This window comes from Passer domesticus, chromosome 3 (genome assembly GCF_036417665.1).
Source record: "Passer domesticus isolate bPasDom1 chromosome 3, bPasDom1.hap1, whole genome shotgun sequence".
Lineage (NCBI taxonomy): Eukaryota > Metazoa > Chordata > Aves > Passeriformes > Passeridae > Passer > Passer domesticus.
In genome coordinates this window covers 103,370,839-103,393,570 of record NC_087476.1, presented here as the reverse complement: position 1 = coordinate 103,393,570, position 22,732 = coordinate 103,370,839, and the positions used below count along the sequence as shown (strand labels likewise).

Below are 22,732 nucleotides of genomic sequence, written 5' to 3'. Positions count from 1 at the left end.
CCTGCTTCATCATGGTGTCAGGTCAGATGGCTTCCAGAGGTTCCTTCTCATCTCCACCAGTCTGTGACTCTGTGACATCAGGCATTTGGGTTAGACTGTGCAACACGGCCTAGCTAAACCAGTGTGGCTTATTTCCTCAGTCCCTAAGGAAATGTGTCCCACCAGCCTAAGAGTGTTGCTTTTTGCCTAATCTAACTGCACCACCAATGATGTTCTGTAGCTTAACATTTCCATTTCTAAGCAGGGCAGAACAAAATGCAGTTCTCTAGCATTTGGTGTGGAGGCAGTAAAGGCAGGACATGGCACATCAATAACCAGAATATGTGTGGTATGAGCAGGCTGGCTGAGGGGCAGAAGGCACGAATTGCCCTTTGCAGGGGTGTGTGTGTGTCACAGTCACAGCCTGTGGTCCCTAGGGTACCCTGGGGAGTTGTAGTGGGGATGGGGCTAATGACCATTAGCAGCTGCTCATGTTCTCTCTCCTCACTTTCATTCTCCTCCATGGGATAAAACATTTCTTTCTATTCTCATTGGCCTGTTATTTCTCCTCCTCTGATGTGTTCTCAGTTCTCAACTGTCCCAATTTTCCCTATACTTATTCCTCTGACCACAGAGAATCTTCTTTGCTATTTACCCTGAAGAACAACTGCTTCTATTAGCATATGATCAAGCTTAGCTGGATTTCCCCAGAAGGCAGAGAGTGCCTTTGTCAGAAAAATAAAAACTAGTATCTTTGGCTTGGGTTAGGTGAGATAATTGACTTTTGCCACCTAGAGATGTGTGTATTTCTGGGAAGTTTCTGAAGAAAAGAGAGGGATGACAAATCCTCAGGGAGGAACTTGTTCATAATTGCTTGAAGACCTTGGCTGTATGTGAATGTAAGGATGCAGGAAGCTGTGCTAACTGGATCTTTACTAGGGAAAATGTTATGTGCTAAGGGCAACACAGTCTGGGAGCTATAAAAATAGCTAAAGAAGTCCAGTCACTTCATTAACTGACTCCTCATAAATCCTAGGAAAATCAATCTGTCCTCTTGAGAGCAAAAGCTTACTATGCAAGCCTCATGCATCTCTTCTGCTTTCACTGCTTCAGTCATTCAGACAATTGATGGAGCATCTATTTATTCCAGGAACTTTCCTTTCTGTTCTGCTGAGCAGTTTTATGGCTTTATACCCAATAAAAACTACTGTGTACACTTAACTCTGGGAACAGGCTAGAGCTGTTTACTCAAGCAGAAAAGTATTGTATTAGGGTGAGAGATCCCCTGTGAAGATAGGAAAGGAATCTTGCTGGCTTTAAATAAGGCGTGAAGATATTTTAACAGTGTTGTATTGTAAATACGTTATGAGACAATGTATTTTGTATTGTAAATACATTGTGAGACTGTGTTTTGTATTCTGTCTCTGCTGATGACTTCAAGGAAATCACCTTAACCTTCAAATGCAGAGAGCAAGATTGTCAGTGTGCTGTAAGGCTGCACAACAGGTGCTAAATATCTCAGTCTGAATGCCATCAGGAGTAGGGGTTCTTTAGTACAAAGTTTCAGTTCAGGTATGATGTCACTGGAGGATATGCCTCGTAATTCTGTGGAGAACCATGTCAATTTAAATATTTATTTATTCTGGATTTTTTTTTTTCTTTTCCTTCTTTATGGGAATTCTTCCTTGTTTGATTTTTCAAAGACTGTTTGTGTAGTTTCTGACCAAAGCCCCACTGGCTTGCTGTGGCATTGGTGTTCCTCACATACTGGAAAGATGCTGGCTGGGCAGGATGTTAGGCACACGAGAGAAAGGATTCTTATCTGAAGAAAGCTGGTGGAAAACACCTCTCTTTTGTGTCTGTGCCACCTGGAAGGGTTGCTCAGAAAGCTTCCCTGCAGGGCATATTGTTCTAGAGTGTAGGTTCAGCTCTTCCTGTCTTCTGCCAGAAACAGAGGGATAAACAGAGTTATGTCTTAGAATAAGTTGAAGCACAACGCTTGTCTCAGCAGCAGCACACATATTGAAGGGAAGGAAAATGAGCTTTTTTATAATGGGACAAAAGGTTTTTTTATTTATTAGTCTCATTTTTTCATTAGGGTAATTATTGTGAAGTTTTAAGTTAACTTTCTGGTAGCATTTCTTAAAACTTGAATTATCTAAATTTCCTGAATCACAGATGATTAATAGCCTCACAATTTATGCTTTTCCTCTGTAGAGTGAAAAAGTTTAATTAAAAAGAAGATATACAGCTGAATTAAATTTTTGAACTGCAGCTTGAAAATACTTCACAGAATACAAAGCATAAAAGAAGCATGGGGTATTGTTGCATGGCAGGCAATTGCAAGCCATACTTGCTTTGTGAAGTCAAACTTTGTCTTGCTTGGGTAATCTTGCTTTTGTACTAGGAGCAAGGTGTCTCACTCCACATGTCCACTTCTATTATGATGAGCAGAACAGTCTAGATAAGTGGAGGGTGTTCTGTTATTTTTAGCAGAGAAAATGTGATTATGTGAAATCCCATTTGTTATCATGAGAGGTTTAGAAGTCTGTTTCTGCATGATAACAGTTATGCTCTTACCAGAGGTCAGGTTGGGAGAAGGGAGATTGTGGAAATAAAGCCTAGTCTGAGCCACCACTGGAAACATACCAATAATACAGAGATTAAGCCTAGTTCTGGAGCATGCCACATTATGTATGCCATTCTTCCCTTGGTGGGTATTGAGCAAGCCTAGATATAGCTGAAGACAAAATTATAGTGTGAGAATAACCAACTGATACCAAACTCTTCCTGCTCAGCTTGCTCAAATCAATGACACTGAACTGCTCTGATCAGACCTCTAGATCAGAAATGTTTTTCTCTGGTGTAGTGTCAGCTTCTTCTACTGCTGTGTCTGAATGTCAAGTGGAAGATTCCCCCAAAATGTGTTCAGACTGTTGCAGCTGAGCTGTCTCTTCCTCCTGTTGTTCTCAGGTACTGGGGATGCCAAGGTGAGGTGAATGACAGACTATCCATGATCTTTTGTTGTAGACCTGTCTTGTTCTCAAATCCTGCAGCTGATCCCTCGTGCTTAGCTCCTCTGCTCTTGTTTCTGTGTTTGCTGCCTCCAGACTTTTTGGACATCCTTTTTTTGCCAAAGCTTTCAGAAAAACAATCACTCATCCTGTCTCCAGGCTGGTATGGTTTGGTCCTGATGCTCTCAGTTTGATGTTCCCTGCTGCTGATGTGAATATCTTTAATAATTTATGGATTCTTATCACCCTAACGCTGGTGTATTATGTCTGTATGTGTATTTACAAACAATGTGAAATCACCACCTCTTTCTTCCTGGAAATCAGAGACCCTGTGCACACTTCCTTCCCAGCTGAAATCTTGCTGCAGTCCAGACATATATTTTCCTCTGCCAGCTCTCAGCCACTCCAGCAATTGACTCCTACATAGCTCAGCAGCTGATTTATGCACCTTTAATGAGTCCCCTCCGAATCCGCTCCCTTCTCTGCCTCTACCCACATGCACTTGAAATGCCTGAGCATCCTACCCTGAGTTAACTGTTCTCGTGAATCCCTGTCCCCAGACATCCAGCACAGACCCAGACCACAGGGACTTGAGGCACTTTTCTGATTTGGGTAGTCCCAGCTCTGTGCTTTCGGGCTGGAGCAAGATCTGCTCTAAGTAATGAAGGACAGGGCAACACTAATCGAGCAACAATTTTTTTGGGTCATGAAGCTGTCTGAAAAGTTGGCAAAAAGCCCAAAAGTAGGGCTGTCAAAGCATCAGCTACAGCTGTCTTAAATGTTCCAGACTGTCTGTGCTTAACACTGAGCTTGTTTTCACCTGACAGTTAAGTGAGTTGGCTTGGTCTGAGTACAAGTGACTAAAACATGGAAAAAATTCAGCTGCAGAAATACAGGGTGGTAAACAGCAAAGAAGTTGTTGAAACTTGAATCATTGTGTCCATGTTGTACTGTATACCAAAATAACAACACCATTCAGAATTCAGCCCTTCCCTTCATTCATGAAGAAAGCCAGATCCACTTTCAGTGTCATCCCAAGCTGAATTAGTTACATGGGCAAATGAGAGATCTGAGTAATGTTTAACCAAATTAAAGATGCAGCAAAGGCAAATGTTTACTGTTTACTTTCCAAGGCTAATTCCTCAACTTTTCTCAAGTAAAATATGAGTTCCCAGTTGCCTAGTCTCTGATTCCTCTGGTTGGATGTTCTGAAACAATTTCCTACAGACAGACCTATGCATCAGTCCCTGAAACTCACAAAACCCTGGGTCTGATGCAAAACTAATTGGCATGGCATTTGGTTCGTTGTGCCATGACTGTGCTGGTGCCACCAGCAGTTGTACAGATCCTGGACACCCTCCCACACACACCTTTACAGCAGGGCTTGTTGCTCAGGCTCTGGTGAGTCCTTTTCCTTATTGTTGTATTATTGGTAAGGATTTCAGCAGCTCTGAACCAACTCCTGCCGAAGCCAGCAAGTTTCCATTGGTTTCATGGGGACTGTAATGGTACACTTGACTGGTATAAACTTATCCCATATCAACTCTGCTAGCTACTAATAGCTCCTAGTTGCTCCCCTTCCTTGTTATGTAGTGGGGTGGTCTGACAGCGACTGGGTCTGCAAGAAATGTATGCTTAAGTCCAGGCTTCCTGTTTGGGGGGTTTGTGGGCTTTTTTGCTTCTTATGGTGCATGTTTTGGGTTTTTAATACCTTATCTCAATCTGAATAAAGGATGTTAGTAGAATTCTGGGAATAGGCTGAGTGTGTGTGTACACACATACACAGAGAAAGCAAACATTGGATGACATTTGGCTTTCCTAACCCTTGAAATCACTATAACCTGAGCAAGAAGACTTTTAAAGGAAAACTCTTGCCTTGAATATAGCTGCCTAGAATCCTCCTGCTTTTCTTCATGAAGAAAGAGCAACCTGTATTTGTCTGGTATTGCTGTGGTGACCCAGTCACAGGCTGCTGAGGGAGGTACTCTTGGCTTTTACCCAGGGGCAGCTGCTCTGAGTGCTGTCCCACTGGCCAGCCCCTGCCATGTACACACTGCACGGGCTCTGTCTGGGCACTACACCTACTCCACAGGCCCTTGGCTGTTCCCAGGAGGACTTTGTAAGTTGTCTTCAACTTGTGATCCTGATTTCACCAGCTCAGCCTGAGCTTAGATCCTGCCCCACAGGGGGAAACTCCAGCTAAAAATATCTCAAATCAGAAGGAAACTACTGCTTATCAGTCTGCCCAGCCTCCTGTCCCACCCAGACCTTGTTCCACTCCCTTGGGGTTAGGGAAAATGTGGTCATTTCTAAGACAGCTCTGAAGTAAGCAGGCTTGTGTAGCAGACTGAGGAAAAGAAGACCAAGGGATGGGGGAGATGCTTCATCATGAAGAAATGCTTTACATTTGCAGTAACAGCCACCCTTCACCACGGGATTGCCTTCATTTTGTGAGAGGTTGCTCTGCAAGGACACGTCAAGGCCTGTTTGGCCCTGAGAATTCCATTCCTGGCACTCCTGAGTATGTACCCAGGCCAAAAGAGCACAAATTGGTCCCCAGAGTCAGGAGTATATAGATGCCAGCACTCTATATAGGAGGGAAACAGAGAAAGGAAAACCGGTCTGTGGGCTTGAAAAGAGGGAAGGTGGAAGTAAAAGGAAATGCCAGAGGAAAGGACATAGCAGAGGAGATTGTGCAGGCTGAGGAGAGATTAACAGGTATTAGAAAAAAGCAAAAGACAGGGGAGAATTCAGATCAGTCCTGAGGCAAGCAGCAGGGAATGTTCTTAGCAAGGAGCATTAGGATGTCGAACACAGATGGCAAGACAGGCAGACAGACCTGAGAAGCTGTAAGGGCAGCATGAAGGAAAAACCTTAAAATCCAGGAATGGGAAGAAGATGTAAAGTATATGATCAAAGATCTAAAATAATAATACTTTCCAATTTGGATAATAATTTTCTTTATCTTGATGTTAGAAGGCTATATATAAACTAAGCAATGGTACTGTAAGAATAATTTTATTTAATATTTTGGTAACACAATGATACATCTCAAAATTACCATAGAATTTAGCTTGCTAAATGACTGCATACATTCTAAATAGGTGCTACTAAATTTGAATAACTTCACAGAATACATGTGGCTTTCTGTGACCAACAGCTATATGGTGTGTAACCCCCTGACTGACATGAGCAGTGTGGATGGATTTTGCACTAGTAGCCAATGCAGAGTTAAAGCTTTTGGAAGGGTAAAAAATTGCAAAAGACATTTTTTATTAAAATATGAATTGATGATCCTTGCTTTAAAATAACTATTCAGCTGTAGGTTACATACTTTATTTTAATAACAGCACTTACAAAGGTACAAGAAAAATTGTCTTGCTAGCATTTGATCTAATGTAGATCTCCATATGAAAATGCTGAGTATCTTATAAAGCTTTTCACAGATGTAGGCTAAGTTCTGGGATATCACAAACTTGTACATAATTCAGAAAAACACCTGAGGTTACTTCATGTGTATGCAGCAGAAAGCTGTTTTTAGCTCTAAAACAGATGACAGATGCCATATGAAGGCAGAGACTTCAAGCAGGTTCATTATTACTGTGTGGGGTTATAGAGCAGTGCTTGTAGGCTTGATTCAGGTTTTTGAAATCAGCAGCAAAGCTTGTACTTAAGATCGGGGTTGCGTTGTTAAGCCAGCTCTTCCCAGTGCCACTAGGAGCTCTGTCCCTGCTGCCAGCGTGACTAAGACTGGCCATCTATCAGAAGTCACAGTGCAAATCCTCACTTGCTTAGGTCTCAGCAGAGCTACTTCACTGTGCAGCACTGTAACCTTGTTTTTCTAGCTCTACTAATACCTTATCTGGTACTCTGTTGAGCACAGCAAGTCACGTGAGGTACTCTCATGTCTGATGGATTTCATGTGTAATTAAAGATGATCTGCAGCTCCAAAGAAGTGCCCAACACTTTTCAAATCAGGCACTTGTGTAGGGCTGTTTGCTTTCTAGAGAAATATGCAGCTTTGTGAAACAAACTTTAGCTGGAGGTTCAACGTCATAAAGTTTCATGTGTGTTTTACTTTAAAATGAGGTATTTTAAAAAAATTATGAACTTTGCCTCACAAATATTGTAAAAGTAATTTTGTTCACTTAATGGGTACTTTAATTAGGACATGTAATGTTAATTTTCCTTCTGAGACTTTGTTCAAAACAAATTGTACTAAAAGTAAATAGTTGATTTTCAGATATATTATTTAACTCAACCTAACAGAATGACTGGTGAGTAGAGGTATTATTTGCTGTATGCTTTACTTGAGGCTTGTGGCATTAACATTTTAATAGAAACCCCCACAATCTCACTTCTACCTACCTGGGCCAATGTGGATTTTACTAGACTTACCTATGTGCTTAGGGACAACCATATTAACTCCTTCCTAAAGAAACAAAAAGTTCAGCTGTACCTTTATAAATCTAATTCAAATACTTACTTTGTTCCTAAACATGCTGATGAAGAGATTAGCATATGATTTGTATCACCCTTGCCACCTAGTGACAGAAATTCTGATCTTTCAAAACTTTGTGGAAAGTTACTATATTAGGACATTCTGCTAATTTTCATATAAGACATGAATTTTAGTTTCAAACATGCTTACAAGCAAGACTTTTATTGTTTTAGGCATTTATGTAAACATTTTGGAATGCTGAAGGCAAGACTTTACATTGCCATTTTACCAAAAATCATGTGAACATATATTATTGAGGCATTAACATACATCCCAGCAGCCAGAACAGCAGAGCTGCCATGAGCCTATGGCAGTTTCCAGCAGAGTCAATTCAGAAACAGGCTGCAATGTTCTGAGCAACTGCTTTTGTATGTTTTTTAATAAGAGATTTCATTTCTGAATGTGCAGTCACTGAAGGCAAACTTAAGAGTTAAGGCATAGCACATGGAGACATGGAAAAGATTATAGAGACAGTTCCTGGAGATGCTCCAACCAGTCAGTAGATAAAAAGCACTTTACATTGACAACTTCTGTGAACAAGCTAGAAAAGAAAAGGCTTACTTTCAAATTGCATATGTTTTATCATTTAATATATTGTTCCCCTGGCTCTCCTTCTAGAATTAAAAAGATTACTTGAATTATACCTTGTGCAACTTTTCTTCCTGCTTTTACAACGTGTAGTATTGGCTATGTACCAAAAATATCACCAGAACAAGATATGAGTTATATAAGTCTAAAAAGAGAGAGGGGGATTATCTGTAGATGCAAGGTTTATTGCTTAGGCATTTGCTGACAGCTGACTTTCACTGGCTGCTTTCTCTGCTTGCAGTCTTTGGACAGCCTGATCCAGCAAATCCATCGTATCTCTAAGCGTAACATTCAAGGTGAATGGTTTAGGTTTAATGGTCAGCCCATAGGTGAAGTCCATTTTAGGGTCCTCGTTTGGATTAGCAGTAAAATTGCACTGATGCACCAGTATGGAGGTAAAGAGAAAGAGCTGCACCTTGGACAACTCCTCTCCAATACACCGACGCTTTCCCAAGGAGAAAATCATCACGCTGCTAGTAAGATCTTTATTGATGAACCCATTCTCATCCAGGAATCTTGTTGGATCAAAATCCTCTGGGTTGGACCATTTTGCTGGGTCATGATTCACTGACCACTGATTGACAAAGATGACGGTGTCCTTGGGAATGAGGTAGCCCATGATGAAGGTGTTGGTTGTGGTGGCGTGTGGGATCGTCACAGGCACAAAGCTGCTGAAACGCATGGATTCGTACAGGAAAGCCATGATGTAGGGCAGGTGGGGCTGATCTTCAACACACGGCAGACGGTCTCTTCCAACAATCCTATCCACTTCTTCTTGCATTTTAGCCTGCACTTTCGGATACCTGTCATTTAAAACAAGATGTGTGTGTGTACATAACACTTTCGAAGAATTTTTCTTACAAATAATCCTTGCTGAAAACATTTCTCACAGAATCTCACTGCTATCCTAAATGATGCAGTTTGAGCAGAGTTTAAATGTATTGAAAAAAAACCTTCCTGTGCACTGGATAATTTTAGATTTGGTCAGTTTTTACTTTAATATCCCATATCACTGATTCTCAACATAACAAAATAACAATAACCTAAAGTGTGCTGAAAGTGAATATTCTGATCCAACTTTGAAAATTTATTCTAAAACTAGAATTACTTGTCTTTTCTAAGTGTTGCATATTCCATGGGAACAAGAATTTGATTTTCCAGCTCTGTATGTGACTTTTAAAAGTTAGCATGGAGTTTGTTATCACTAGACATATTTCATATCTTTGAAAGCCTTGAGGTTTCTAAGCTAGAAAAAAAAAACGCAATTATTAAATTGTCAGAATGGCTTTATGAGATTCCCACTTTTATTTTGAGAAAACATTTTCTGATTAATATCAAATTAAGTTTTCTCAATGATGTATTTAAAGCTGTCTTGAAGTCTGGACGGTTTAGAAGTCTACACAGTAACCAAATAAGATCAAAATGTTAATACATCTTGTCTTTGCCCAGGAGACTTCATTTGCTTTAAGTATTCAAGTTTCTCTTCTGCATGCTTGCTTTTTCCTCCTGCAGCAGACTCACATGTCAAATGCTGGGCAAACATGAGAAATAGGGAGAAACCCAAAAGTTATGTGAACACTGGGGCATCACACCCTTTGCTGGAGTGTTAAATAATTGCCCGTTTTTCAAGAAGCGACTGAGTAGATAATGTTTGCATTACAAATGCCTACAAATTAAGCAGGCGCTGAAAGGAAAAGCCAGGATAGGCAAGCGAGTCGGTGCAATGGCACCTTCTCTCCCGTCTCTGAGTGTCCCGGCGGCCAGGCCGGTGCCAGGGCAGCGCTGCCGCCCGCTGCCCGAGGGGTCTGCCTTGCCCAGTCACGCAATGGCAAGGAAGGCACACAGCGGCAGCTCAGCATAATAGCGGGTTTGTAAAGCGGTGCACGACCTCTTTACCGCGCTTAAGCGGTTGTTATCCTGTTCCTATGATCTGCTTGATCTTGACCTGCTAAAATCTGTTACTTTCAGGTTTTACTCGGCTGCCTTTCTGCCAGCCTCTCCTTATACACCATAACCCGACCGCCTGAGTAGGGTGGGATTTATTTTCTTTTATACTTCCTTATCTCTTCCTGGCAGGTTTCCCAGAGCTTCCGTGTTAGTTAATCGGAGGCCGCTGAGGCACCCGGCGCTGCTCGGGCTGGCGCTGCCCGGTCTCGCAGACCGCGACCCGACGGCGGGTCCCTGCCGGGGCCGCGCCCTCGGCTACACCCGCACCGGAGCTCCATGCTCTGGCTCGGGCCGGCTGCTCCCGCCGCGGGAGCTCTCCCAGCACCATGCGGTGCAGTTTAAAGGGGCTCCCCCGGGGCTGGCGGGCGCTCGCACCCCGGGCGGGCTCGCATGTCCCCCCACCCCGGGCCGGTGAGGCGTTCCGGTGCGCTGCCGCCTCCGCCGGCACATACCTGATGAGGAAGATGAGGAGCCACTGCAGGGCTGTGGAGAGGGTGTCCTGGCTGGCGCCGAAGATGTCGGTGACGGTGGCGGGCACGTGCTCGAGCTGCAGCCACGGCTGCTCCCGCTGCAGGCGGATGAAGGCGTCCATCATGTCGCGGGGGGCGGCCCCGGGGCGCAGGCTGCGCTGGTGCTGCAGGAACTTGCCGCGGACGAAGCCGTAGAAGTCGCGGTTGAGGTCGCGGAAGGCGCGGTAGGCGGCGCGGACGGGGCTGGGGAAGCGCTGGAGCCAGGGCAGCGCATCCACCAGGCTGCCGGCGCCCACCGCCCGCCCGAACTGCTCGTTGCGCCCCACGATGCGCAGGAACTCGCCGTCGCCGTGGCTGTAGCGGCGGCCGAAGCACAGGGCGCTCATCACGTTGGCCACGGCCACCACCAGGACGCGCGAGGGGTCGAGGAAGGCGCCGCCGGCGCTGCCGCGCACCAGCAGCGCCACCAGCGCCCGCGCCTCGCCCACCAGGTGCCGCTCGAGCAGGCGGCGGGTGGCGGGGCTGCCCGTGGAGAAGGCGCGCACCGTGGCGTGCGCCGCCCGCCGGTGCAGCTTCCAGAGCTCCGAGTATCCGCCGAAGGCCAGGCTGAGCCCGCCCGACACCAGCTGGAAGGACGGGAAGGGCGGGCGGCCCGCGAAGGCGGCCCCCTGCCGGACGAGGGCCTGGCGGATGGCGCGCTCCCCGTTCAGCACCACCACGGGCCAGCGCCCCAGGCGCAGCTGGAACACGGCGCCGTAGGTGCTGGCCAGCCGGGCGAAGGAGAGGTGCGGGGCGCTGCCCAGCTGCGCCGCGTTGCCGATCAGGGGCCAGGGGAAAGGGCCCGGCGGCTCCCGGCGCTGGCCCTGCCGCCGGCGCTGCCGATGCTGCAGGAGGAGCTTGCCCAGGTGGATGGCGGCGAGCAGGCAGAGGAGGAGTAGGAGGGAGCTTTGCAAGGGGGGGATGCCGCGCAGCGCTTCCCCGAGCCTCTCGAGGGCCATGCTGCAAGGCAAAGAGAAAGGTCAGCGGGCAGCGTCCCCGCGGGGTGGGGAGACCTGCAGCTCCCGCGGGCAAGGGGCAGCCCGGGCGGGGCCCGCTGGTGTGGCGGAGGGGAGCCCCGGCACCCGTCCCAGCGCTCGCGCAAGTCCTTGCTATGCGCTCTTCGTGTGCCTAAAGCCCTGTGCGAAAAGCAAGGGATAATCGATAATCAAGTGGCAAGCTCCTAATAAGAGATCGAAGTCGTATTTGGCGGGGAAGCCGCTGCTCTCGCCGGTAAGGAAAGTTCTCAGCGAGAGATCCAACAGGTCACGGCTGAGAGAGGCGCACAGAAAAGCAGGAGGATGCTCTCGCCTGTCGAGCCTCCGCAGATGCAGGCAATTGCCGTGCGTCGGGGACAGGTTAATTCCGGCGCTGCACATCACTCCCCCCGGCGAAAAAGCCCCTGCGAGAAACGGGTTCCTCGCCTCGCCCCACTGTCGGAATTTCCCGCTGCTCCGGAGAAACCTCCGCACACGGCCGCGGAGCCTTCTCCGTCCCGAGCCCTTCCCTCCTCCCCGCACCTTCGGGCCCGTCGCGGCATCGCAGGCTGCCGGTCTGCCGCGCCGGGGATGGGCTGCGGAGGATGCCTGCGGACTCCGCCTGGCAGTGCTGACTGGTCCCGCTTCCCATCCCGTGCCCGGGGACCACCCGCTCCAGCCGTTCAGAAGCAGCGAGAGGATGAAGGGGTGAAAAAGCGGCGGGCTCCTGCAGCAGAACTGACCTGTTGCACGCTGCTTCCATCCGAGACCTTGAGGAGGATGGAGAGGAGCTGTGCAGCCGGCGGCAGCTCTAAAGGACAGCCGCGGCTCCGAGGAGAGCGGCGACGGCGGCGTTCAGATCCAAGCCTTTGGGAAACTCATTAAGAGCCCCGGTACCTGTCACCCGGAGCTTGGCAGGTCATGTGCAGGCAAATGCCAGTTGCGCCCGATCCCAGCGCAGTTATCACCTTCCCTGCTCTTTAACCCTTCGGAGCTCTCCCCAAGGCAGCCACCTGCCCCGAGCAGCTCCGCGGGCCGGGAGCGAGCGGGCTGCTGCGCCCCCTCCCTCTCTCCCTCCCTCCCACCCGCCTGCTGGGCTGCGGGGACGGGACGGGGCCAGCCCAGCCCGCCGCAGGGAGCAAAGGCGAGCGGCTCAGAGGGCGCGGAGAGGACGGCCCGCTGCTCGCAGGCTCAGCCGGAGCCGGAGCCGCCACCCCGGGCGCCTGGCATTGCCACTCCCGCCTTTAAACCCGCGGCATCCGCGGTGCGCCGCGCGGTGCGGGCGGGACGCGGACGGCCCCGCTGGCAAATCGCCGCTGCCTGGCCCGTCCTATGGCTTGAGGGGTCGCAGTTATTTGCCAGCTGCCCTTGGGCCCTCGCCAAGCGGAGCGGCTGAGCCGCGGACGCTTTTATGGCCGGGGCCAAAAGTTTTAGCGGAGGAGGTGCCGGGAGGGGAGAGGGGTGGCGGGCGGGCTCGCAGCTCTCGCTGTCGGGAGGCGAAGTCTCGCCTGCATCTTAGGGGCTGAGGAAGCCGAAGAGCTTCCCCTCCTCCGCCTGTCGCCTCCCCGTTGCGTGCGGAGTTAGCATTGCGTGAGCCGGGGCTGGAAAGCCTCCAGCCATCTCCTTCCCGGGCCCCTACCCCTCCTCGCAATACCTGACACCAGCTCCGGGGAGAATGCGGCTGGGAAGCCCCGGGCAGCTCGCACCCCGGCCGGCTCCGGTGCCCTCCGGTCTCGCCTCCGCCCTGCGCTCGCTGCTCTCCCGCTTGCGGCTCCTTTTTATTCTTAAATCTGGCGCCTCCGCCCGCACTGGGAGAGCTGGCGAGAGGCGTGTGGGTACGGCGCTCCGAGCACCCCCGGGCTTTCCGGCGCCCTGGGGGAACTGGGACGGCAAAACCCCCAGAGACGGAGGAAATCCTTCCCCAAGAAAACAGAACGACTTTGCTTTGTTCTTGTCATTTTTGAAGTAACAAGAAAAATATGAAAACACAACATTTATTTCAGATTCTTTACAGTCACGTCATGAGAAGAAAATTCGATGTTTTGGTAGCATTGAGGGATTAGACAAAATTAGATGCTGGGAGTCAGCCCAGCTCAGGGTGTGAGCCCGGTCCTGGCCAGGCTGCTACTGCTTCTGTCTTTGGTAAAAAGTGTAATCCTGCCTGTTGTCACTGTCCCAGGCTCTTCCAGATGGTGATGCTCCTTCTTGCTCAGACTAGCATCAGCCTCGGATCGTCTGTTGGCTTGGTGCTTGTTCCTGTCATTGCCAAGTAACAGAGGTGTCAAAACCACTTTTTCTGAGCAGTGTCGGGAAAAGTGAGCTTCCCTTTCCCAGCCCCACTTCTAGGGTGAACTTGAAGGGTCCTGCACATATTCACCAGCCTCAAAAAAAAGCAAAGATAGCTCCATCCCTATGGGACCAAGGTTAGTTCATCACTATTAGAAGATTGAACCCAAATTTCACATGCAATAACCACTCAGCTATGGAAAAGTTGTCACTGCTCCCTCCTTCATCTGTCTCGTGTCAAAGAAGAGATATGGACATTGTCTTCTGGCAAAGTTCCAGAGAAATATCTGGGTGGCACTGATCTTTTGCCACTGAACAGAAGATCTGTTCCAGGCACTGGATCTGGGTGGTCAGGACTAGCTTGGATCAGTTACCTGAGCTTTATGTTATAATGCTGGGCATTTTTTATTGCCAGCAGGTAAATTTGCCCTTTTCTTGATAACTGTGTTAAAAAGTTGCCTAAACTCCAGGCATTCCAGATCTCATTAGTTAGTCCCTAAACTCTTTCTTTGGATCAACAACTAAATTAGTTGTATTGCAATTGGATTGCTCCTGGCTGCTTGCAGGAAGTACAGAGAAAAGACTACATTTCTACTGTAATGGTTTGGAAACTCAAAATTTAAGGCAGGAGCCTAGGAGTTATAAGTCCTGGTGCTTTTTTTTTTTTTTAATGCTCTAAGGAAATGTTAATTATTTCTCATTCCACTTCTCTTTGGTCTTCAGGAGTTCTGTCACCATTAGGAAAGAAAGAAAACCTATTTTAGATATTTTCTTCTGGTGTGATAGTAGCACGTGGTCCCCCTGTACTATTTACAGCTTTGGATCTCTATTGCATTTATTACAGTCTTTTGACTGTATACACTGAACATTCACCCAAGTTTTTAGGCTCTGATTCTGTGTGGCTTTGATTAGTCCCTTGGTCTCTGCTGTATTCTACAAATTGCCCTCCTGCCCACCTCTGTATTTATTCTTCTCACCTATTTTGTTTGTAGAAGCATAGGAGTTCAGAATTGCTCCTAGAGAATGTGTGTTCTTTTTTTCCTCATTCTAGGGACTTAATTGAGATGCAGATCCTACTGAAACCAGTCCTAGGTTCCTGAGTTGGTTAGTTTTTTTAGGCAGTGAAGACTGAGTCACTGAAAATACATGCCAAGTAAAAGGAATTATTTCTGAGGTCTAGAAAATCCTATTTTATATAATATATGGTAAAGAAAAGGAGTTCGAGGGCTTGAAGTGAGTTGGTTTGGGATCAAGGGAGAGGAATTCAGATCTAATCTCTTAAAAATCTTGATTGATTTGATAGGAATGCCAGATGCAGGGTTTATGGGGGATATCAGTACCTCTGTGACTCTGAATAACGTTGCTTAAGTATGTGGATGAGCGTCCTTGTTGTGGAGGTAAAAATTTGATAAAGGATGAGGAATTGCACAACCTAGAGAATCTTCATATGCCCTTTGAGAGCGAAATTTTGTCTGCCACATTCTCCCTCTTCCAAGAAAACTCCTTAACCCCTAAGAGATTTTTAACACTTTCAATGAGTGTTAAGAATTACTTACCTAAACCAGGTATTGAAGACTCACTTCTTAGTTTTACTTCTAACCATGGCAGCCCTTGTCTTTGCTTTTGAATACTGGTAAGCTGCTCATAAATCCTCACGAGCATCAGCTGGAATTTCTCATGGACTTGACCTTGCTCTGTTTTCTTTTCTTACCTCTTCCTTTTGCATCTTTTCATGGAGAGCCCTCCCACACTAGATTTCTCTCTTTCCCATGCCTGGGACTATGGGTCTTTTCCTCCTCTCTCTTAATTTTACAAAATCCCAAGGTGGATTAGTTGAGCAATGTTTTATCCTGGGATTGCTTCAGCATAGAGCTTGTACAAATTGTTTACTGTTTGTAGAGTGATCCAAGCCATTTTTTGTTAAACAGACCTTGGCAATGTTGTTTCTGATTGTCTGATTCTGAGTGTTGCACAATACTATATAAGTATGTGCAATATAAGATGAATAAACAAGTAGCATAACTGTAAAACACAAATCTCTTGGAAACATAACCAAGTGCAATATCCTATTGTTTTAGGCTGCTTAAAATTGTACAGATGTACTGACATACCTCTAGTGTTCAACTCTAGTCTCAAATCACTACAACAGCCAGACTACAATCAGAATAAGAACCTGTACACCTCTGTGTTTGCAACAGCTCACTCAGACTACATTTATGTGGTGATCCCATGTGATGCAGGGTTACCATTATGATTCAAGTAGTTTCAGATCTGGAGCAAAAGAGCTGTGTTCAGTCCAGCCACAGCCTCATGGCTGCTGGCTCCGTGGTCACCAGAGTGCACTGAGTGCTCAGTGTTCAAGCCAGCCTGAGACAGCAGCACCACAAGTGTGGATGGTAGCGAGATCATTTCTGATGCAGGCTCTTGGTTTGGCTCAGTTTGTCAGATTTCCGGTCATGCCAAGCTTGAGATGTAAGCAAAATAGAAGGAGCCACATCCTCAGTGCTACCCAGAGCGATACATAGGAGCCAGCTGCAGCTCCATAATTCAGGATTATTTATTTAGGCCACTCACTGTGGCCTAAAATAAAGCATTTGTGGTATGCTTTTTAAAGCATATGTATTTGTGGTTGCATATCACATTCTTAACCTTCATTAACTTGCAGCTTTCTTTGGACTTTCACTCTTCCCTGCATTCCCACTGACATCCCAGCTCACATTTTCAATTCTGCCTTGCTATTGAAAACTCTAAATTTGGCTTCTAATTCTGAGCCAAATTCCCACAGCTGCTGTGGGAAGGCAAGGAGCCTCCCAACATTTTCTGGGGCTCAGTTCAGTGGTAGACTGAATTGTAGCCTCTCCATCTGTTTGCATTTTTCACGTTACTTAGAAATTAAAGGCATACATTGTGGTCTGTTTCCACACAGGCAATGCACAGGTATGATTACAGAAATGAGGATATGATGTTATACTTAATTCAAGCATAAAACTTGATTCTGAAACTTCTAATTTTGCCTGATTCCTATAGTATTTCTTTCCAAAGTTTGCTGCCTTTTCTTGACAGTATTAGATGAAACAATACAGCTTAGCCTTTCTTGAGAGGAAAACACAGACTTGATACCTTTGTGGATATCTTTTAAGATGTCTTTTTAAACTGGCTTCTGCTACAAGGCGAAAGAGCAAAATCTAATTTACACACTGTCGGGCCCTCATCCATGGTATTTTCTGTGTGTCTTTTTACTGTCACTATACAAATTCTTTTGAAGTGCTCTGAAAGAAGTAGTCTGAAGTAAATGGATTAAATGACATTTAGGAAAGATTAGACAGTGCTCAAGGTGTGCATTATTGCATCTGCCCTCAAATGTGATGTGTGGGCAAACCGCTGTGCCTGCTCACTCTCCTGCTGCAGCAGCAGGGGTGCTCCCAGGGACATCTGGCACCTCTGCATCCTCACTGGTTTTGAGGTTTGCAGCACCAAGAGCTGTGTCCATCTTTTCATTGAAGTATCTAAATCTTATAACCTTTAGGATGTGCTAGGTCACTTCAAAGCTTTAAAATTATAACATTACTAAGGACAAAGCAGTTATACAAGCAGTTAGGTTAACAAGCAGTGATATATTTCTCCTTTGTTTTCCAGACTTTTTTGGGTGTTGTATTAGTAGCAGTGATACAAATTTTGTAGTGCAATTGGTTTATTAACTCCAAGATTTCAGTATTTTTCATTTTAGAAAGCGCCAGTGCACATGTATGCTCAGAGTATTGGCAGATGCTTGTTCAAAACAGTCCTGGGCTACAGCTAAAAGCAAAGTCTAATTCCCTCACAGACAGAAGCATATTCTGTAGGAGTGAAGGTTTTGAAGATTTGCCTGTGAAGTTCCAAAAAGTCTTTACTATGGATGTGCAAAACACGGTTTTTTAGAGTTTGGACATTTGTCCAAATTTGAATGAATTATCAAGGGATGACCACAAGGCACAAATCTGGGAAAAAAGACATTTTCCAAACAAATGTCAAGTCCCTGCATTAGAGCATTAGACAAAATTTTTCAAAGAAAATGCCACTTCTTATTTTAATATGAACACTTTCCTCATTCTCATAAATACATTCAACTGGTTTTGGACAGACCTTTTCTAAAGGTTATCCTGTAAAATATGTATTTTGGGGGCATAGAAAATTTCAGACCAGATTATTAAAGTAAGGTAATATTATAAGTGAAGGAAAACCCAGAGTTTACAGCTAAGGGAACTCTGTGCAAGTAGGCACTTGCAGATGAATGAAGAAACTTGCAGTTCCTTGATGAGAATATGGGTTTTCCCATATTGTTCCCCAAGCCATTGATTATCCCAGCCTATAAATGTTCATCTCACCACTTCCCAACCAATAATTTCTTATGACACAAATATCATTTCCCATGATACAAATATTGGTAATTTGGGTTGTGTTTAGTGTGTGCCATTTTTGGTGCTTGACAGCAGAACAAGTGGTCATGGATATGTTGAAATTTCTTGTACTATTCGGCATGCATTCCATAGCACCTGGAGTAATTTCTTGTCTAGAAAATTGAAAATTTTATAATGGGAAGTTTTCAGCATTTAAAAACATTGTTATCCTTAGTACTGCTGCTTTCAGGTTTTCAGGTGCTCTGAGAGAGGATGTGGCACTGGGCACAAATTGTTTGTTGAGATGGCAGCTGAACCAAAGAGGAACGCAATAATTTCTCCATCATGAGGACTTTCCCTAGCTTTTAATCATGAAGAGACAGGCCTTTAGCTGGGATTTCCCAAAGGAGGTTCATGTTACGGACCTAATAAATTTCACTCAGTCAAGGAGTTGCTTGTAAATGTCACCTCTTAGATAGCCCTGCTCAAATGAGTCAGGAAACATGCTCCCCCCCTTCTCCCTTCCACTACTGTGGGTCAATAAAGTGTTGAATAGTATTTGTGAAAAAGCTGCAGAGTGATAGTTCATCCACCAGAAACTGTGGTTATGCTACACTGACTTCATTGAAGTATCCCGTCAGGTGACAATGCACGAATCTGAACCAGGACCTTCTGTGATTTGGCTGATTAAATTCAGCTGATGTTTGCACATCCCTCTGTACAGGGCATTCTTGGCTTCCTCTGCTCTGTTGTGAAAGGGTTTGGTGCATTTGCCTCCAGCGGTAACTGCATTTCAGTGGTAAATGAAATTACTCAAATACTTGGGACTGGGATGTATGCAGGTAATACCGTAGCCTATAGAATTAGTTATGCTCTTCCCCAGGGTAAGGGAAATGGGAGTTATTTGTTTCTACATTTTTTAATTTGAACAAAGATTTGGAGAATGTATATTCAAACCAATGGAATAAGGGAAACTCCCTTTGTGGTATCTGTGGTCATTGATGGAAAATTGAGTTTAGGAGAATTTTAAAATATTCTAGGTAAGGGCTACAATCTTGAGCAAGATGATTGACTTCTTCTGTAAGGCAAGTAACAATTATAAGAATAATATTAATAAAAAAATTTTCCCCTGTCCCTCAGTAAATTTTTCAGGGAGAAAAAGCGGTTTTGACACTTACATGCTCCTAGCATTTGGAAGCAAACCCAAGGAAGTGTCTGTTTCTGAGCCATTCATGTCTTCTAACCTTCAGCAGTGGCAGATCAAAGACCATGAGGGAACAGACTGCAGGTGCCAGTCAGGGCAGGTTTCATCTTGTCACGGTACTCCGGGAAGAGGCATTTGCTAATGCCTGTTAATCTCATGGCACACCAAAGGAGAAAGACGGGAAAAAATTGCCATAAATTCTTCCCTTTCCCAAGCAACCCACACCCAGGCTCAGGGTGGCTGATGGCTTCCTCTGGAAGGGAGAACAGTGTGGGAGCCTGTGCCTGCCCTGGGGTGGCTGGGCAGCTGCAGAGTCACCCTGCAGGAAGAGCCTGGCTCTGTCAGGGAATAAGGGCTGAAGCAGCTGCAGAAGCAGCAATGCACTGAAGGTGGTGACAGTAGCAGTAGGTGAGACCATGAGAAGAAAATTCTTCCAAGAGGAGAACCTACAGTCCATCCTGGCTGTTGTTGTCTCCCATGGAAACACTCACTCTGGAGCCAAGGAGGAAGCTTAAAATGCTGTGCAGCACCATGGGGAAGAAGTAGCAGCAGCGGAGGTAACAGCGTCTGTACCAGCTGCAGGGAAGAGACAGGATTAGGCACAGCTTAGGGCGCTGTAGGGGATGGCTTTGGCCAAGAGCCAGGTTTGCCCCTATCTTTCTTTTGAGGTGTAAATGGCATGCAAGGAGATTTCTCTCAGTGGCTTCCCTGTGAAGATAAATAACCTGATCCCCCGGTTATTATCCCCCTGCTCTCCTCCCCTTCCCCCTGACTGACTTTGATTGTTGTAACTTTACATGCGCTTTTAATTTGCGTGCAGGCAAGTACAAAGGCACAACCGGATATACCTGTTATTTGCCAATGACCTGAAAGAGCATAGTTTATGTTAAGCCTTGGGTTATGGTGAGGTTTGCACGCGATTCCTCAATATACATGCTGCAGGCAACTGATGGATGGAGGTGATGGAGGGTGGAGGAAAGTTTTAAAGTGACAGAACCTGATTTGGTTCCTAATTAATCCACCATTTATGTAAAGGCCTCTATTGCAATTTTGTGTGGAGACCAAGTCTTGCCCTTTCTTCAGGCAAGGAATGTATGATCACATTTTCCAGGCTGTAGTTTGTTTCCAGCTGCACCTGCAACTGGTCATGAACACTTCATGAAAATTAGGCAAAAAAAAGGCAGGTAGAATATTTACACCTGCCTGTTTGTGCATACTCTTGCATGGCAGGCAGAAGATTGGAAATGGAGCAGGAAGCTACAAATGAAATAATGAATGGCAGCAGAGTCAGGGCAGAGTGTGTGGGGATGCACACCTTGACTGAGGTGTGGGGGCCTGGATAGAGAGGGGATCCACATTTTGTTGAACGGGACTCAGCCCCCACACAGTTTGGAGAGGTTTCATTTGACCTAAACTCCCTCAGCAAGATATAAAGGGCCCTCATGGGCTGCATAGTTACAGCAGAAGACACAGCACAGTTACAGCAAGGAGATGTGGGCTCCAGTGCTCAGCCCACACACTCATTCACTCACTCACTCACTCACTCACTCACTCACTCACTCACTCACTCACTCACTGGGAAAGCCTAGTGATGTTTGCTAAGAATTTCTTTTCAGTGATTTCACATCAAGTTAGCTAGGTCTTCAAGCAGAAAGGAAGTGTCCTTATCTGCCAGACAAATTAACCTTGTGGTCTTAAACTCCAGTGGTTTTATTGCTGCTATGTGTTTTAACCTAGTGTTAAGGACTGCACCGGAGGAATTAATTACACATTTTGTTTGGAGGTTAAGGAAAGGGAAAGGATCCCATTCATTCTCAGCTCCACCTCTTATCTCCAGGGAGTTGAAAGCAACATGAATTAAATTAAGCTTTATGGGATTTAAGGGACAGATCTTCTACTCACTCTTCTCTCAGAAACAGCAGGAAAAGGTACAGAAAGTGAAGTGCTACTCTTACAAATGAGGGCATCATAAAATATTTGTTAAAATAACGGAAAACAAGATGCACCTTTTGTTACAAGACCTCTGTGTAAGTTTAATCTTTTTTGCCTCAGATTCCACCTAAAATTAGGAGTGATCATTGTGTGTGGATCTGCCCAGTATCTGTTCTACTGCTCTCTAGCTTAAGACAGACCTTGTACAGCCAGCATCCAAGAAAATGTTGTTTACATTTGTAGGACAATGACTGATGGACTGACTTTTTACTTGTGTTTTTAAGTCAAGCAATGCAACTCTGCCTTCCACCTTCACCAGCCCACAATCATCAGGCAACCATGGTCTACTTGCAAAAGGCATTTATATATTCAAAATAAATCCATTTGATTTTCCCCCTTCTCCTCTGTTTTTTTTTGGCGGGGGGGGGGTTTCTTTGCTTCTTGCTTGCAACCCTCCTTAGCTGCCCTCTTGAGGAATTTGTTTTATTTTAAAAACTTTTTTTTTTCCTTGTTAGTTTATAATTTACCCTGGTTTTTGGTTCTAAGAATCCAAAATCCATAGGTTTTGCATATCTGCATTTTAATTCTTCCCCATTTGTCTTGATACTTATAATGAGTGTAGAAAACTCACATCTAACAACAACTTCCCAAAAGCTGTGAATTCTTAGACACAGTTGGTCTTTATGGGGTCAGTATATTTATAAAAATGTAAATGTCTCTACAGGCTTCTTCTGAGGAGCAAAGATTTTCATTTTAAAAACCCAACCAAAGAAAAAAAAAACCCAAACAAAGCCAACCCCCAAACATATTGCTGTCCACAACCTGTTTATTAATAAGCGTAGCAAAATTTCCTAATGTTGACGTAAGCACTGATGCATGAAAAAACCCAAAAAACCAAAAGCACTCCCACTCCCTCTAAAAAACCCTCAAAAAACCACCAAAACAAAAATCCAAACCAACCTTGAAGTTTTTTGCACCTAGAAATTTGAAAAAGTGTGAAACTTCCTACTCCAGCCCTGGAATGAAACAATCACAACAGCAAACTCTGTTGTGACAGGGTTAAACAGTCAGGAAAGGGTTACAGGCTGCCTGCCTGTCACTTGATTCATCAGGGGTTTAGATGAAGATGTGTGCCCTTTTTCTGGCATGGAAAGCCTGGGAGCCCCTGCAGCTGGCTTTGGGTCAGGGAATAGCTTTACTTTGTGTTACTTTATGAATATCATGTTTGGCTAATAAACTGTATCCTGGAGCGAAAGCTGAAGAAGACTTGGGTATTTCTGTGCCTTGACCTTTCCCTTCCCCCTGGGCAAGAAAGCCCACCAGCATACAGGCTGTGAAAGAACATGTGACAAGCATAGTAAAATATTTTCCTTTTCCTTCATTAAAGTAATCCTGAGTTATGTTGTTGGAAGAGAAGTGTCG

The 22,732-nt window shown here is 45.5% G+C and overlaps 2 protein-coding genes across 2 annotated transcripts in view; one reads left to right on the top strand and one right to left on the bottom strand.

Annotated features, from left to right (window-relative positions):
• The window catches only part of RMDN2 (regulator of microtubule dynamics 2), a 148,095-nt gene that overhangs the window by 68,898 nt on the left and 56,465 nt on the right, over nucleotides 1-22,732 (top strand). The window lies entirely within an intron of this gene.
• LOC135297329 (cytochrome P450 1B1) lies at nucleotides 5,993-13,393 on the bottom strand. The gene is made up of 3 exons (XM_064414760.1): nucleotides 12,256-13,393; nucleotides 10,482-11,498; nucleotides 5,993-8,885 (listed from the first exon to the last, which is right to left on the bottom strand). Exons 1-3 carry the CDS (start codon nucleotides 12,273-12,275, stop codon nucleotides 8,273-8,275), a joined length of 1,650 nt encoding a protein of 549 aa, XP_064270830.1. The 5' UTR covers nucleotides 12,276-13,393; the 3' UTR covers nucleotides 5,993-8,272.

Coding starts and splice junctions, on each gene's coding strand:
- LOC135297329 (XM_064414760.1), bottom strand. CDS start 12,275: ATGGAAGCAGCGTGCAACAG. Junction 11,499..12,255: donor ATGGAAGCAGCGTGCAACAG/GTCAGTTCTGCT, acceptor TTTGCCTTGCAG/CATGGCCCTCGAGAGGCTCG. Junction 8,886..10,481: donor CTCCTCATCTTCCTCATCAG/GTATGTGCCGGC, acceptor TTTAAATGACAG/GTATCCGAAAGTGCAGGCTA.